This window comes from Penicillium rubens (genome assembly GCF_028828025.1).
Source record: "Penicillium rubens strain IBT 27055 chromosome Unknown utg000002l_segment0_segment0, whole genome shotgun sequence".
Classification (NCBI taxonomy): Eukaryota; Fungi; Ascomycota; class Eurotiomycetes; order Eurotiales; family Aspergillaceae; genus Penicillium; species Penicillium rubens.
This window is the reverse complement of record NW_026890600.1, coordinates 9,085,501-9,102,448: the sequence shown is the minus strand read 5'-3', so window position 1 is coordinate 9,102,448 and position 16,948 is coordinate 9,085,501. Positions and strand designations below refer to the sequence as shown.

Genomic DNA, 16,948 nt, shown 5'->3' with positions numbered 1-16,948 from the left:
GTACATAGCAAACAGCACAGTGTCTAGGATTCCGCCCAGTTTCGGCTGAGCATGTATGTACGATTACATGACACTTTCTTCTATCATCTCTGACTTCAGCGAGTACATTTCTCACGCGCCATGTTCATCATCCTCTCTTGTTCCGACAAACCCCTCCTCCAGAATACCGATCAAATCATCCAGCCGCTTGATGCAAAGATCCGTATGCGGATGTTCTTGCAAATGCACATTCCGCTCATTCAGAAGCAACACCGTCGCAGCGCCAGCCATATGTCCAGCCGTCATGTCGTCAATGCTATCACCAACCATGATCAGATTCTCACCATTAGCAAGACCCCATTCACTCGCAATATGCAGGATGCCCGCGGGATCAGGCTTGGGCAGGAGATTGGGCGTGTCCCGCGTGACGATTGGCAGGAAGATATGGCCGTCGAGATGGTTGTCGATCAAGTTCTGGACTGGTGCTCTAAGAGATGCGAATGTCGTGGTTAGCGCTGTGTGTACATCACATAACCGGACTGAATGGATCCATGGAGGGTTCCAATGGTACGTCCTGATTGCGCTAATTGCTATAACGTACTCGAAATTCCGTGTGCAGAGCGCCCGTCGTAAGCCGCGGGATTTGAGATAGTCCATTAAACGGACCAGGCCGGGCTGTGGCTGCTGGTCGGCCATCGCTCGGCGTTCTACGGCTTGCACTTTGGATACGGCTGTGGCACGTTCTTCGGTGGGGAGTCCGCGGATGTGCTGCAGGATGTCGATGGAGCGGTCAATTCCTAGCGCTTCTCTATAGTAAGGGGTTTGTTAGAGGAGCTTTCAGCGAGGTTTGGATTTGAATGGCTCCTAGGCAGTAGATCATACCTCATTTCGCTGAACATGTGATGCTGTGGCAAACTAGTCAATGTTAGCTGGGTTTAGTCAGTACAAAGTTGGCTTGATAACACAATCAGCTTGGTGTCATTGGATCACCGGAGATGCTCAATTCTTCCTGCTTGAAGATGCCAGATAACAAGAGAATAAGACAGAAAGGCTGGAATATAATGTAAACTTATCAACTACGTCCCAGAGCCCAGGCCGCATCGAGTTATCGTCTGACCTGGAGTAGATCAGCATACTTCCCCGAATAGGAAGTATGTTTCTGCCTGAATCTCAGATTGATGCCTTAATCTTCATTTCCTGCCAACTTCCCATAATAGCATGAAGACATATATATGATATCAAGTCTCAACTTCTCCAAGGTGTACCCAAAATCGCAAACATTCCAGCATGGAAAATAACTACAGCACATATCGTGTATAAAGTAGGAAGTGAAAGAGTGACTCACCACAATGTACCATCGACATCAAACACGATTCCCTTCAAGAGAGGGGCAGTCGACGTCCCGGTAGAACCGAGCGGTGCGAACTTCCGCGGACGAAGATATTTGCAGGCAATAGCAGACATGATGGAACGAGCAGCGTTTATATTGGACATTAACAGAGGGAGGTTGAGGAGGTGGAGGAGTTGGAGTTGGCCGGGTGGAGCCGCGGGATCTATAAGCATCGCAGTTTAGCGTTTCCCGTGGACACGTTCGCTCGAGTATACTCGTTAACCAGCAGACCTGAGGGAAGTACCTGGGTAGATACCCTCGTTCGGGGATATTCAACTTCGACTGATGTCGCCTCTGGTTCTTTCCCTATTACAACTTCCCATTGCAGCTTCCTCGATTGTATATGGCCATGACTTCCTACACAGGTCCCAATCCCAAACCACATCTTCAACAGACGAGTCGTGGTCTTCAGCATGGATCAAAAACTCTTCGCAGTATTTCCCATATCCCTCCTAAAAACAATACATCTCATCGGTTCTCTCTTCTGGCTGCAACTCCTCTACGCAGCCTCCTACCTCGCACAACTATTCTGGGGCACACAGCGCGAATATCCACCCTTCAAGAAAGCCATTGATCGTACGGAAACGAGCATTATCAATGCCCTCCTCGGCACTGTTCCACTCTCAGCCTATAGTTCTGCAACAGCAACAGAGCGTCAGTGGTACCTTTCATCAGGCAATGGTGCTTTGAATTACGAGAACAACATCCACGCAACCTCCCAGCCCACCTCCAACTTGCTCACCACCTCACCCTGGCCAGAGGAAGGACACCAAGACTCAGATTCCTCATCAGATCACGAAACTCCCACCCCACGGCCGGGCACCGAACATACCCGAGAAAACTCCCCCATTTACCAGACCGTGCGCAAGCTCCGATCTAACACACGAGGCAGCATTTCAAAGATCGCCAACTCAGCAAGATCCATCTTCCGACAGCCCCTGACCGTTTTGCCACGTGATATGGACAGTTTCCCCTCAGACGAGGAACGGACCGAGCCACACCTGGTTCCAGTCCCAGTGCACGCTTCGCAGCCCCAGCTCGTCCAGAATGTCTCTTTCCCCGTCCCAATGTCTGTATCTGCGCGTGTCGCAGATCACTTCAGTGACCCTGGCCCAGCGACTGCAATCAAGGTGCAGCAGCCAGTCTCATTTGGGGCGACCATTGATGGGGGAATTGATTCCGAGACGGTGCAAATGAATCGCTCGAGCAAATACTACTCTGTCGAGAGTTATCCCGGGAAGTTCCCTGTTAGTGATGCGTTGGATTATAGCTCGCTTGCTACCGCTTATGCTGTCAGAGGGAAGGGGACTACCTCTGTTCGACCTTTTTCGGACTACTAAGGGGTCTTTTGGTGATGGGGCATCTCGATTGGCACGACTTATTCCTGGAGATGATATCCTCAAGATGATTGCGGTTGTCGTTTGATCGGAGTCTTCGAGTTGAGTACTTCTTGTTTGTTTCTTTGGACATGGCGTCAGAGTTAATGCTGTACTTGGGATTCTACTGTTTGTTATATTAATTACCAAAGATCGCATTGGCCATTATTGTCATTCAATGGGATCTCCATATTTTGCAGTATTGACTACCAGGATATATTGTCTGTTATCTACCGGTGGATGTGACTATCCCCAGGACTCACTATAAACCCTGAACTTGCCATCACTAGCACTAAGGCCACGGCCTGATGAAGGGGGCAGAAGAGCTCATACTGATGGAAAGTGCTGTACATTTTTGAATGCAAAGTTGAAGTCTATTGATGATGCACCAGTCTATCCTACCCAATGACAACGCCAACAAATGCTACGCAAAACGAATCAACCCAGATCCCGACTTTTATTTCTCCACCTGCCATCCTTCCCATCTCTCGAAATCACCCGTATCCAAATCAAACAGGTCGAGCATACGTCCCACGCTCTGATCAACCAAATCATCCACCGACGCAGCCCGGATATAATACGCCGGCACGGGCGGAAAGATGACCGCACCAGCACGAGAAACCTCCAACATATTACGCAGATGAATATCGCTAAGCGGCGTTTCCCTCGCAACAAGCACAAGCCTCCGTCTCTCTTTCAACATGACATCCGCAGTGCGCGAGATCAAATCATCACAGAAGCCACTATGAATAGCAGCGAGTGTCTTCATGCTGCATGGAACAACAATCATGCCATCGGCCTTGAAAGAGCCGCTCGAGATCGGCGCAGCCATATCGTTGATGTTGTGCACATGATCTGCCAATGCTTTGACATTCGATGGGTGGTAGTCGGTTTCGTATTTGATTGTCGCCTCCGCCCATTTGCTCATCACTAAATGGGTTTCCACGTTTAGGTGACGGAGGGCGATGAGGGCTTTGATTCCGAGAATGGCGCCTGTTGCGCCGGTCATTGCGACCACGATGCGGCGACGGCGCGTTTGTTGAGGGGCATGGTCGGTGATTGGCATTGTTGTTTCGGTTGGGCTGCCTCCGGGAGAATGTCGGCTGGAAGATGGGGTGTGTGTTCCGGAGAGAAGAGAGAGCATCGATTAGAGACTTCTTGAAGGTGTTTTGGTCTTGTTGAGCGATGGTTTTGGTTTGTATACTGTGGAGTTGTGAAGACTGGTGTGATGAACGGCTGAGCTTGAACCTTGGCTCGTTTTATATTAATGTGTGGCGTGGCAAAATGCCGAATACCCAGGTCTCACAGATTTTCCTGCTGGGTGTTTTGCATGTCCCGAGAAACAAAGCATACTGCATCGGTCCGATTCTGGAGACCCCGAGTGAAGTTATCCGAGGCCCCGAAGCCGAGATCCGGGGACTGCGCCGATGGTCGCGACGGAGTTTAGAAGAGACTTTTCCTTAACAAAAGAAAATTGGCATAAAAGCCGGCATTACTGTGGACTTTGTGAAGGTGTAATTTGATTATGACTGGCCATTAATACCGCACGTACGATATCAGGTTTGAAAATTTCATAGAAATCCATTTTCCTGTGTATAATCAAACATCGGAACTGCGGCGTGTCAGCTTTTATCGTCGAAACTAGGAAAACGATGCTTACGGTTCATGATCGAGTCCAGATACGTGACGGGCGATACGTCGAATGGGTTGGTCATGTCCAAAGGTCCAACAGGCCTGTTCAGATGTGAGCATTCATCTTTACCATAGACAGGAAACTTACCCAGGACCGAATTGCGGCAGAGTATTCGGGGGTATCCCCGCCCAATTCTCCGTTTCAGTGGCGCTCGTCTCCTGCTCTCGTTCTAAGGCGCTTCGTAAGGTCACCAAGGCTCGGATGTGACGATCCGACAACCATTGACTATCACTTTCGGATAAGGAAGCACCATCATCACTTATTCTTGAATTTGATGATGAGAAGACGTCAATGACTTTTTGTTGAAGATTGCGACATTCGGGGTCATTGCGCGTCTCTTCCCAGATGCAGAGAAGCAGGGTCGAACTCAACACTGTATGTACCATTGACCAGCTTCGCAATGGAACAGTACTCAAAGCCTGAAAATCAAGAAATGCCCTGGAAGCATCGATCAAACTTCCTTTGGCACGATCCCGAAGAATACTGGTCTGGTGGAGAAAAGGCTGTGGGGTGGATTGCTTCATTGCCGGCCGGCAGAGTACCGATACACAGAAGGACGTGTGCATTCTAAGAGCTAGATGCTCGAGGTGTTGTTGCATTGTTGTGCAATTTTCCCGTGATCGAAGATATGGTAGGCCGCGTTGGTGAGCATAATCCAGCCGCTGCAGCCCTTCCAATGCTCGATCAGATTCAGCGGTGCTGAGGTTTTCCGGTCGCATGATGTCTAAGCCGATACGACAGAGCAAGTGCATTACTTCTGCGAATGACAAGTCTTGTCTCTCGAAAAACGAGTTAGCGAAAGACCATCCTGTCACGGAGACAATTGGCGGTCGGTCATAGCAAAGGCACAGTAAACTATCCTGCCAGATAATTGTTGACCTGTGGGAAGTCAGCTGTGATGCGAGAAGATATGTCTATAGTAGTCCGATCTTCATACCAAAGATTTTTGGCCTTCGTTCTCACATGATCAGGCCAGTGAACAGTACTTCTTTCAGTGTGCAGGCCCATAGTTTGAGCTAGTCGAATCGTTGTGCCCAGTAACGCCCAGGCGGCATCGGACTGTCCCATATTCTGCAAGGTATTCCCTAAGATAAGCAGTGCTTGTATAATATCTAGTGATGGCCGAAACAGGAAATTGGCCAAGCGGAGAGCATGGAATGAACGACGGGCTGAATATCGTTAGCTAAGCTTGATGGGCGTGCAATCCAGCTTACCAAAGTCAGTTGACAGTTCAAATCGTTCAGAACACCCAATATCGGAGTAATGAGCCCCTGCTGCCAATGTTGCCAGTAAAAGGCTGATATGGCCGATAGACTTATCGGTTGCCCAGCGATCAGTGATCTTCTCCGGGTCGCGTAATTCACCAGATGCATGGGCATTGAGATAGGTGCACAAGTCAGATTCAAAACGGTCTATATCAGCGAGTATTGGGTTGAATGGATATGCCGTGACACGATAGAAGTGGAAGAATCTAACCGGTTAGCCGTATTCCTTTGTTGTTCAATTGTTCGCAACCTACTTCAAGACCTCTGATCTCTGAGGCATTACAGTCAGCAGTGACTGCCACTTTTCAAGTGGCGTCTTCGAGTTCATGAATGTATAATTGCTGAAGGTATTTTGCAGACCAAGAACAGATCCAACCTCGCGGGCCACCGATTCATTAACGTCTGATGCTCGCATGCGAAGGATTGAGGCAACCGAATTGTCACCAGAATAAACATAATTCTTCGAGCTATCATCAGGCCGTGCTTGTTGATTGCTTGCTACGGCCGGTGATCTGGGCGAAGCCGAGCGAGCGACACTATGGCGAGAAGCTGATCTGCACCTCGAATGTGAAAGGCTGTAGGTGCAGATCTCGGGGTGTTTCCGCTTCTGACAGGTACGACATGGTTGGCACCCGTCACATTTAACCTTTCGCTTTCTGCATGGATAGCATGCATGGGCCTCTCGCTCTCGACTCTTGAGCTGTAGTACCCGGTCTGCTTCGCCTTGACTAACAGTGCTCATGTTGCCGAGGACTCCGAGGCACCGGGACTAGCAGGGGTTGTTGTCTTGGCCAAGAAGGCGTGTCGATTGAAAGTGTCGGGCTCTCCCGATATAACCACCCGCATCCGAACTCGGTACTGGGTGATATGGGCTGCGGTTTTCGAGACTGAGCAATGTAGTAGGCCTTGCCAAAACGCAGGTCGAGTTGAGTTTCCGCCTTTGACAGAACTGCCCAACAGGGTTACACGGTGACGTACGAACCACGGTTCCGATATTCTTGGCGGTATCCACCTGGACATGGGTATAAAATTACATAAGACAAAAATATCCATGGATGGATCCATGGCCCCGGGGGACCTGTGAAGATGACAAGGCATCGTGTGTAGTAAAATCCCCCGACGAACGAAGGATAACAATACTTTAGATGTAGATGCCTTCTATATGCTCTACCGGTATTATTAGGTCTATTCGAGGTTTCTTCAGTATAGAAGTATGATCGTCCAATTCGCTATAGTATAGCTATAGTCTGCCATTACCGGGAGTCGCCCCGGTGTCATGCTTCTATAAGACACTTCCGTACCCGACCACTTATCCATAGACAAACGGAAACGGGCTCACACGTTTGAAAGCGATCTTTTGAAGTATATATCGTTGAAAGACCTTTCGGACTCGGTCTACTATCGTGGTATAGAACTTTTCTACCCAAAAGACCCTCAAAGTAAACGCGATGTTTCTCTATGCTATCATATAGTTTCATCTGCGACGTATTCATACCTTCGCAGATGGCCAGGTTGTTGGGTTTAAGTGATAGGTCTCTATATACATCTTGAATTTGAACACTTTGGCTGAGGCCCTACCAGTATCAACCAAAACCTCGTACTTCATTCCGCAAAGTCGATGTCGGATAAAACGCTATCCTGAGTCAATGACTGACTCTATGCCGTACCAATGAGGATCTTGTTTTCTAGCCGTCCCGGTCAACACGTTCGGCAAGACCTTCCCATGTCTCCCTAGTCTAAAGGAAACATCAGAAAGAATCAATGATTATAAATTATGCGCCCCGTGTCTCCTTGCGAATCACGTTCTGTGTTGTATCAACAGCCACGGAGCCCCAGAAGAACTTCTTTTCTCCAGGTCGACGGTTCAGCTCTTTCTCCCGTTGGCGGACTCTCTGGCTGTGCTGTTTACTCCGGCGCTTCCTTGCTTTCTCCTCCTTTTTCGCTTCGGGGGTTTGGGGGACTCGATGGAAAAGATCGCTTAGCCAGCCCATTATGATGGAAGATATTGAGATTCAAAATCTGTGACTGGCGTGCTTGGGAGACGAATTAACAGTGCGGTAATAAGAACTTGGCCGCGAGATGATCTGGTGACAAGCCAGAAGTGGATGATAAATGATCAATGAGATGCAGTTGGCGGGGAGAGGGAGAGTAGCAAGCTCGGGGGCCAACAGACTCGGGGGTCAACAAGCTCGGGGTGAAGTCCGAAAAAGTGCCACGTAAAGGATGAAGAGGGCGAGGTGAGGTTTCAGCTAGTTGCGTTTGGAAGGATCAGAAGGTGGGTGCGACGATATATTCCATAGCCTGTTTAATCAGATGACTCCGCATTGTCAGCACTAGAGCGGTGGATCATGTAGGGCTGAATCAACCACTGAAAGATCGACACCGGACATTCCGTTGAGGTTCAGGCCCTCCGCCCTACTCGGCCACAATTATAGGCGCCAAGCCCGCCACCCGCCCCCAAACTACGTACATGTCTTGGCTAAGATTGATCCACTGTATAAATCCAGGTTTTTGCGAATCAGATATGGCGTAAAAATCCACACAGATGCTGATGTCCGCATTGTTCCTAGAATTACTAGTGGATATACCGTTGAGCTGATATCAAAACAGGTCCACATGGAGCTTTAGGCGACAAAAGTCCGTATGGCGAGCGTACGAGTAAATTCACAATTAAGCAAGATGCATAGTGAAACCATGGATGTTCACAGGGTAAAAAGACAGTATCATGTGACCTTAGGTCTTACATTATGGATTCCACCATTCAAGAGGTCACCACGTAAGCACGATGAATTACGATGGATATTCGGCACACTGGAGCTAAAAGTCTTCTTCGAAGAGAAAAGTAATTACAACAGTATGCCAGCAACAACAAGTACCACCGCAATTAAAAGCATCTCGGATCTTTCCTTTAGAGCTAGAATGAGCCTCCCAACGTGAGGTATATAGCCAATGACCAAGCCCACAATCTCCTGCCGATATATAGATGACCGGCCTTTCGGATATAAGAGGACATCGTCCACCTCGTTGTTGTCCCCTTTAGTCAGTATGAGCTGCCTATACCAAATTAGCATATGATCTACTCTATTAGAAGCCAGTCTGAAGTACCTTGCGGGCTCTGATCGATTCGTTATCTTGTAAGAGACTTTGATGGCGCGATGGACCATCGGCAAGGGGCGGCCAGGAAACCAAACAACTGGGATATCGCCTGCGCGGATATGCTCTTGCTGGTTCCATAACAAGATGAGATCACCGCGCCGAAAGGCTGGCTCCATTGACTCGGATGAAACGACCATGATTGGATACTTTGAGCCACTGATCGTGCAAGCCCCTTTCCATAACATGAACAAATGTGCTATGCCCCATAAAACAGGCAATAAAGAGGAAGCAAAACACCGGAAATAGCGCGAGTATCGCATTTTGACGTGTGTTGCTTCTTTGAATGGCTGTAAGAATAGTATCAAGAGCAACTATGTCGGAGCTGGAAGATTACGGAATGACTGCCTCCGCAAATATCCCGAGCTTACAACCTATGAATGGCCCCATTTCCTATTTAATCGTGCCAAGGTGGAAAAATGTAACTCTACATGCAATATAGAATCCTGTAGATTAGCCTTGGAGCCCGCAGGCTGGCTCCCGAATGTACTAGACTAACCCATTGAGTTTCAAGGTGTAAGCACGAGTAGTTAATGAGACCCGTTACGCCAAAGTCACTCACCTCGCGCCGATAGTGGTGGGGATACTATAGCCAGATTGACATCATCCTGTGGTCCTTCTTTGCGCCACGAGATGAAAAGGATTCTGATCCTAGACAGGTGAGGCATTTCAAGGAAGACTACGCTTGCCAGTTTGGTCTTCGGGGAGTGTCAAAGGTATAAGAATGGCCTTTTCCCACTCTGAATTTCTATCAACATACTCCAAAGCTTCTCTTTTACTACTTCAATCAACGGTCTAAACCCTACATTCAATCAATCAATTACAATGCACGCCAAAGTCGTTCTCGCTGGTGCCGCACTGACGGCCGTCTCCATGATCCCCTCGTGCCCGGCACCCATAGTCGGAGGTCTCATCGCCGGAGCGTTTGGTGCCGAGCTCGCCGGTAACCTGATCTACATAGGCCTCAACGACAACCTGAAAAGAAGCCCCGTCGATAGCTCCGTCAAGGCCCGCATAGCCATTGGCTATAAGTCTCGTCGTGCCCTTGGCTATCCTGGTGTCTCTGACGAATCTGTCCAACAATGCAAAGACTCTAACTCTGGCAAAACGGACGTGAAAGTCACTCAGACCGAGGCACATTGTAAGTAAAGCAGCTGAGCCCGCAAATGCCAAGTCTTGAGCCTTTCTAACCGATATCCATAGCCTACCGGATTGAAAACGTGACCCCGGAATGCATGAACCTGGCTGCCTTGTTCACTGAAGACAGCCCGCCTGTCCCTTGTGGCTCTGCTTGCCTCCAGTACTCAAACCTGAGTGAAAGTGACAACAATGCACTGCAGGGTTACATCCAGGAGCTCCTTTAAGTGAACCCAGTGGATAGTGTCTAGAACAGGACAAGCCCTGTTGATCGCGGCGGAAAACTCTCAACGTACATTTCTACATGTCTTTACCGCATGTACGATTGATCCGGCCGGCCACATCTATATGTATATGTACCTATCTTTGACTGGCTTTCAATATGTCTGTCGCTACCTACGTACAATAAAGGTTCTATTTCAGTACCGATTGTTTCAAAGAAAAGTAGCTGTGGATTCTTCCGTAATCATACTAAGTAATCAATAGAGTGCTTCAAGAGAATTGTGTGAGTGATTTCTAGTCTCTAACAAATTCAATATAATAATATCTCCATCATTTCACACCATATAAATAGCCTGCATCAAGGCTCGAATAATTGACTTGACTCAAAATGCAAACAGAGTGTGATCATGGGATCATGGGATCAAAAATGGAACAGATGCAGCCTTACAGTGGGATGTGGGTTGGGCTGATGCAATTGTTACTCTTGGCAGATCCTTCATAACTAAGATTGTGTAAGTGCTTACGGCTTTTGGGCACCGGAAATTAAATCTACAGCTTAGCATGCTAGCTAGCGATGCATGATGACGAAGGTGTAAGCGAGTCACGCTTTGAGATTTTGTTGTTGAGTTCAAAGCATGTGGAGATTATACAGCCCGTACAATCAATTGCGAGGCATAATAGGCTGAACTTGTGCGACTTATGTCTCCTGCTAGAAGTTGACAATACCCTGGTGGGTATAATTTACCCAGTTCTGTATATTAAACCCATACCCGATGATTTGTGCTCAATTCATCTTTGCGGTTACATCCGATGCCTCTAGGGTCACTTCAAATACCTTGGAACCGAAAGAGAAGAAGACTAGAGCACACAATTCGTGCCCCATATCAGCCTATCGGTCGTGTCTTTCTTTTAGTCACGTCTACACCCTTCAACCTGACGATGTCCACACTCCTCATTCCTCCAGCATTCTTTGGCCTCTCGGCCTTGGTATTCTTGGTCGCAATTCAACTGCCTTTAGAGTACCGAGTACGGCTTTCTCCATTGCTGTTCGGTAGTGCATATGCATCGCTCTCTGCCAGCCACTATTTGGACGCCCTTCCAAGCGTTAACACATTATGGGGACTCCTCACCTGTATCTGGATACTGCATGCCATCAGCATCCTTTTCATTGACAAAATCACTATTCCTCGAGGTGCTCCACCATGGACTGCGGCATATAAGATTTGGATGAACCCTCGGCGTCAGTTGGACTGGGATTCCATTATATCGAGGAAGCAGAATACAAACTCAACAAGCATAGCCCCTTTCATCATTAAGCGTCTGTTTAAAGCCGGCACTTGCTGCGTTCTCCAATTTTGTATCATTGGGCCTTCTGTATATTTGAATTTCTCCTTCACCTCACACGATTTTGGACGAGTTCAAGAGATCTTTATCCGAAGATTAATCTGGTCGGACTATGGGCCCTCGATTACTCCGCGCGAAATTCAGACGAGGATACTCTTATCCGTATACTGGATCTGGCTGACATACCTCATGCTGGACGTTTGTCATATTCTACTTTCAGTCTTCTTTGTCATCTTCCGAGTCGACACTCCCGAGGAATGGCAGCCATTATTCGGCAGCGTGGGAGAGGCCTACGGGGTTCGGCGCTTTTGGGCCAAATTTTGGCACCAACTAACCACACCTTGCTGTGCTTCTTCTGGGAGACTCGTTACTCGGCTGCTCGGATTCAAACCCGCTTCATCCTTCGAGAAATGCTTTATTGCGTTCTGGACTTTTTTTCTGTCTGCCATTTACCACTTTGTTGCTGATTGGATGGCTGGAGAACCTTGTCGACCGATGAATGATTTGTTCTTCTTTCTTATCAACTTTTTGGTTGTGACAGTTGAGATATTTGTGGCTTCTGTCTGGACTCGAGTGTCGAATGTTGAGATTGGAAGGGGTAAGTACTCCAATGCCTCAAAAAGGCAAAAATTTGCAGGTTTCATTTGGCTCCTGTTATTCTTCTTCTGGAGCGTGCCAAAATGGCAATACTCCAAGCTCCAGGCTATGGTTGAACGGCTGGAATATTCAACTCAGGATTAGTATCTGTGATATATTAGACTCGAGAGCATTGGTTTCGTCATGGTCTCTAGTTCATTTTCATACATGGGGGCATGTAAACCAGCTCAGCAATTGGAGATGCATGCATTTTTTATGGGAGAAAAAGCTTCATTTTGACCTCTGGAGGTTACAATACACGGTATAGAGCGGTATAGAGAGCGGTTCTAATTCAGGCATTCAGACATCAAGAAGCCCCTAGTTATGGGTCTTCGTAGTCGCCAGAAAAAGTTCAAGAGATCATATACGAGATGCCGGAGAGGTAATGTTACGGCCCCCATTTCTGGACGGATATCCATCTTGGCGGATCTTGGCTTCTCATAAATTAGAAGGCCAGTTGCAATTAGCTGTACTTTTGAAGAGCCAGGGGTAATGTGGGAAGAATATGGAAGCCCCCATGGTCATACAAGCCTGATATTTTGGAGCCAGGATTCATGGCCTAGGCCATATTCGATACAACGATTTCAGGATTTGTGGAAAATAGAGGCATTGAGAAGCTCCTGAACTTTCAATCCACCATACTGGCAGGAAGTGAAAGCGACTTTTTTGGGTTTGTCGTCTGGTTGTTGAGAAAGATCCCTAGCGCGTGGCCGGGCAATTCCCGATATCCCCGATAAGCTAAATCAACGGGCCCCCAAGCATCGTAAGAGACACGATACTTTGGTAGCTCCCGAAGATGATACCGTGTACAATAACATAAAAGGATTTAGCTTTGGATTTCAAGCGAGGTCTCTATGAGAATCCCCCGCTCATCCAGCACAAATACCAAATGAAGTACAATTTGGGGACCCTTCGAAGGCAAGCATACGGATGCCTTGGCTGATGCCTTGGCTAGTGCATTCAGCGGGGCGCGGCCCAAAATGAAACGGAACTCGCGACCTCGATCGAAGAAATTATTCTACAACATACATCTCCAATATGATATTCCTGTCCCTCCCTCGCGAGATACAGGTTATGGTTATTTCCCGTGTATCATCGATTGGTGGTCTGGCCGCTCTGTCGCGGTCATGTCGGTCAATACATCACCTATGCGACATGAAAACACGCGAGCGGTTCTACCAGATCCATGTCGAACCGAAAGACTACAGCATCAACAAGACTTTTGACCTCTTGATGGACATCCTTAGGAACCCTAAGCTGGGAAGCTATGTACGGGAGATCGTTCAGACTAGAGAGCCCAGCATGGAGCACCACTACGTCCAGACGGTAGAGCAGCGCGACCTTACTGCGGGCGATAGGGATCTCCTCCGCGCGGCTGTGCGGAACGCGGGCTTTGCCGGCTCCCAAGAAAGCGCGGTGCTCAACATGCTCATGCAAAACACCACGAAGCCCCCGGGTGAAACCGGGGACCTTTTCAGGTTCTATAATACCGCTTATGGGTCCGAGTAAGAAAGTCAACTCCTAGTCAATTGCTTACCTGAGCGCTCACAAGACAAACAGCCATGGTGAGATTCATGGCACCTTTATTGCGCAGGCATTGGCCGCGATCCTCATCTCAGTGTCGCCCAATCTGGAATCCTTAGAGATGACACAGCCTTTCAGTGTATTCTCTGGGTTCTACAGGGGTGGCGAGAGGCCCCAAGAAGATGATGTTCATTTTCCCCTCGATCGACTCCTCCGTCGGGCCAATGCGAACCCGGCTAGTATTGCGTACCTTCAAAATCTTCGCAAGGTGTATATGATAGTCAATGATAGGCATTCGGATGACCGTTTCTATATGGCCATCGACTTCTTGGAATGCGTAACGCTTTTTGACCGCCTCCCGTCTATTGAATCCATCAGCACCGATGCCCTCTGTGACGACGAAAATGGCGAGGCGCGCGTTGTGCTAGAGCCCAGATCGTCCAATGTTAGCAGAATCCATATCCACCACTCTGCCCTCCCAACAATATTTCTTGTCTCTCTCATTCAGTCCTGCAAAGTACTACGAGAATTCCACTACACCATCGGTGGCCGGTGCGTGCTAGGAGGCTGGACTACGCCGTTCAATGCCAGGACCTTCATCAAATCAATTTGCCCGCACAAAGACACACTGGAAGTCCTGGATATAGACGCCGAGCGCAACATGCGCTATTTCCACCCCTCTTATTTTGAGGAGAATCGGGTTGACCAGGAAATCGATAAAGAGCAAAGAGCGCTGGAAAGTGATGATGACGATAATGATGAACGCCAAATGATCCGGCACCTCTCGAGTAATAGCGGGTCACTAAAGGAGTTCCGGAGCTTAAAGCGATTAAGTGTGGGCATTGGGTTTTTGGTATATTTTGCTATGGGCGTCAGGGGAAATGACGAACCAAGACAACCATGTCTGCTACCGGAGGCTCTCCCCGAGAGTCTGGAATATCTTTGCATTCGAGGGTACGAGAAAGGGAAGTGCAAGAAGTGGGATACACATATTGATGCCCTGGTCGCCTCCTTTGTCCTAGGCTCATCGGGGATCAAGGAGATCACAGGAATTGAGGAAACCATCCCCAACTCCGAGGATGTGGAGGATCCGGATGGTGACAAAGACTTGTTGTGGATTCCGAGATATGATGTTGACTACTAGGCCAAGGTCTATTCTGACCCAGAGAATCCTCCAAACCCGTTTTGCATACAAGGTTTGTCTATGAGATACCCTAATAATTCTAAAACTTGTACATATATATGGGGGGTCATCCACACTCTAGTCTGCCGGGCACATTAATCTGCCCACTCGCTAGTCTGTGTTGATTATAGATTCAGCGATCTATTCAGCTTGTACCCGAGACAAAAATGGTATATGAAAAATACTATAAATGCAGAGATTCTAATCTTGTTCTCTGTAGAATGTAAATGAATGAATTTGTCTATCTTCTTCATATATGGAAAGAAGCCCCTGTTTATATGTTTCTTTTTCGTGTACCCTATTATGTCATATTAGAAAGGATCAATATGGATCAATACGAAAATAGTGAGTCTAATAGTAAGAAGCAAAACTGACAGGCATTGCAAGACGGCTGTCAGATCAAGCGGCATCTCCGGTAAAAAAAGAGAGGGGATTGATCGACATTCTAGTATATGCTTATTCAAAATAACAAAATAACATACAATCTTCATTTACTCCTCTCGGAATCCCATCTTTGTCCAGTTGGCCAAAACCTTCTGCTTGAGCTCCTCAGGGTACGAATTCTCGAAATCGGCCGCTACCCAATCTCTTCCGGTAGTATACTCACATGGGAGAAGTGCATCAGAAACAACCTTTCCTCCCTGAACCGGCGATCCGTTTCCATGCGACATGTATGGAATAAGGGGGAACCCGCGCACATCCTCGTAAAAGATCTCGTCGAGGTTAGGACGGCAGCGAGTCGAGAAAGCCCACATTACATCCTTTCCATTATAGACATCGATGTCGTCGCCGCAAAGCACGAGCCGGTGAATGGTGTAGCCAGGCTTACAGTTGAAGACCAGATCGCCGACCTTCTTGGAGAACTCTTTCGGGGTGGTCTTCATTTCCCGCAGCTTTGCGGTGTCAATTCTCAGAGCGACCCAGGTCACTTGGGACTCGAACGGCGCGAAAGCATCAGTCACCGGGAGACCGGCTTGTTGGCAGACCTTGCGGATCTCGGCAGCGGCCAGTGAGCCGATCATGGTATGCTAATACTTGTTAGTAGGGAACAGGCAAGATGGAGGCGTGTGGCTTACAGTCTCATCGGTTAGTCGACCGCAAGATGACATGGGCATAATGGGGTTGTTGCGGTAGGTGATGCGGTTGACCTTGTACTTGGGCCACAGGTGTGTATCTCCAGGGAAGACATAGCCGTGCATTTCACCGAATGGACCCTCGGGACCCTTGTCCGTGATAGAAAGCGTACCTTCAAAGACAATTTCGGAGGTGGCAGGCACATAGAGACTGTTAGTATCGCACTTGACTAGATCCAAGGCGGAACCAGTCATGGCACCGACATAGCCAGCCTCGGTCACACCATCGGGGATGGGCATGCTCGAGGCCATGATCGCGGCAGGGGGAACACCGAAGGCTAGAGCCCACGGGACGTCGCGGCCTTCCTTCTTCCACATCTGGTGGATCTGCCAAATGTGCTGGGGCTCAATGACTAGACCGGTCAAGTGCTTATCGTCGGAGACCATTGCGCGGGCAATAGACCAGTTGGTCCACGACCCATCGGGGGACTGAACAATGTGCATTCCGTAGGTCTGGATGTATTTTCCTCCATCGGCCTGGTGGATTTGGGGTGCAGGCAGTTTGGTCAGATCAATCTGGCTTTCTTGGAGGAAGTTCTCTTTGCAAGGTCCGGTAGACACGATGTTGGGAGGGATCGGCGCCATGGTGCTAGCCGAGAGCATCTTGTCAAGGATGTCGCGCATAGATGCGGTCGGTGGCAAGGCCAGGTGTCGTGCAAGTCGACCATAACGATCCTTTGGAGACTTCCTGAGAGATCCGGGGGCACCCAAGATGCGGAAGAGGCCGTTTTCAGCACCAATGAGGTTGTTGAAGAGCGGGGCCTTGTCGTCCGTTTCACAGACAAGACGAGTAATGGCGGCGGCTTCAAGATTGGGATCAACGGGAGTGTCAATCTCAACCAGGTCATTGTCGGCCTTCAAGGCCTCGACAAATGACCGGAAGCAGAGGTGAGGCTCGGTGTTGGCCATTGTG

General features: G+C 48.6%; 8 protein-coding genes across 8 annotated transcripts; 3 read left to right on the top strand and 5 right to left on the bottom strand.

Annotated features, from left to right (window-relative positions):
• Positions 1-111: 111 nt before the first annotated feature.
• Positions 112-1,542, bottom strand: N7525_005879 (putative haloacid dehalogenase-like hydrolase; the record flags this gene model as incomplete). The annotated part of the gene is made up of 4 exons (XM_002564327.2): positions 112-466; positions 581-787; positions 862-894; positions 1,325-1,542. 4 exons carry the CDS (start codon positions 1,540-1,542, stop codon positions 112-114), a joined length of 813 nt encoding a protein of 270 aa, XP_002564373.2.
• Positions 1,543-1,782: 240 nt separating this feature from the next.
• N7525_005878 (uncharacterized protein) lies at positions 1,783-2,709 on the top strand (the record flags this gene model as incomplete). The annotated part of the gene is made up of 1 exon (XM_002564328.1): positions 1,783-2,709. The coding sequence occupies one exon, from the start codon at positions 1,783-1,785 to the stop codon at positions 2,707-2,709; it is 927 nt and encodes a 308-aa protein (XP_002564374.1).
• Positions 2,710-3,202: 493 nt separating this feature from the next.
• On the bottom strand, positions 3,203-3,811 carry N7525_005877 (UbiX family flavin prenyltransferase; the record flags this gene model as incomplete). The annotated part of the gene is made up of 1 exon (XM_002564329.2): positions 3,203-3,811. The coding sequence occupies one exon, from the start codon at positions 3,809-3,811 to the stop codon at positions 3,203-3,205; it is 609 nt and encodes a 202-aa protein (XP_002564375.2).
• A 505-nt stretch (positions 3,812-4,316) lies between these two features.
• On the bottom strand, positions 4,317-6,445 carry N7525_005876 (Zn(II)2Cys6 transcription factor; the record flags this gene model as incomplete). Its single annotated transcript, XM_002564330.2, has 6 exons — positions 4,317-4,357; positions 4,406-4,479; positions 4,526-5,317; positions 5,376-5,607; positions 5,653-5,909; positions 5,958-6,445. 6 exons carry the CDS (start codon positions 6,443-6,445, stop codon positions 4,317-4,319), a joined length of 1,884 nt encoding a protein of 627 aa, XP_002564376.2.
• A 1,030-nt stretch (positions 6,446-7,475) lies between these two features.
• Positions 7,476-7,694, bottom strand: N7525_005875 (uncharacterized protein; the record flags this gene model as incomplete). The annotated part of the gene is made up of 1 exon (XM_061213538.1): positions 7,476-7,694. One exon carries the CDS (start codon positions 7,692-7,694, stop codon positions 7,476-7,478), a length of 219 nt encoding a protein of 72 aa, XP_061070559.1.
• A 1,987-nt stretch (positions 7,695-9,681) lies between these two features.
• Positions 9,682-10,220, top strand: N7525_005874 (uncharacterized protein; the record flags this gene model as incomplete). The annotated part of the gene is made up of 2 exons (XM_002564333.2): positions 9,682-9,997; positions 10,060-10,220. The coding sequence occupies 2 exons, from the start codon at positions 9,682-9,684 to the stop codon at positions 10,218-10,220; spliced, it is 477 nt and encodes a 158-aa protein (XP_002564379.2).
• A 3,013-nt stretch (positions 10,221-13,233) lies between these two features.
• Positions 13,234-14,863, top strand: N7525_005873 (uncharacterized protein; the record flags this gene model as incomplete). The annotated part of the gene is made up of 2 exons (XM_061213537.1): positions 13,234-13,700; positions 13,756-14,863. The coding sequence occupies 2 exons, from the start codon at positions 13,234-13,236 to the stop codon at positions 14,861-14,863; spliced, it is 1,575 nt and encodes a 524-aa protein (XP_061070558.1).
• A 530-nt stretch (positions 14,864-15,393) lies between these two features.
• Positions 15,394-16,944, bottom strand: N7525_005872 (UbiD family decarboxylase; the record flags this gene model as incomplete). The annotated part of the gene is made up of 2 exons (XM_002564336.1): positions 15,394-15,930; positions 15,979-16,944. The coding sequence occupies 2 exons, from the start codon at positions 16,942-16,944 to the stop codon at positions 15,394-15,396; spliced, it is 1,503 nt and encodes a 500-aa protein (XP_002564382.1).
• Positions 16,945-16,948: the final 4 nt, after the last annotated feature.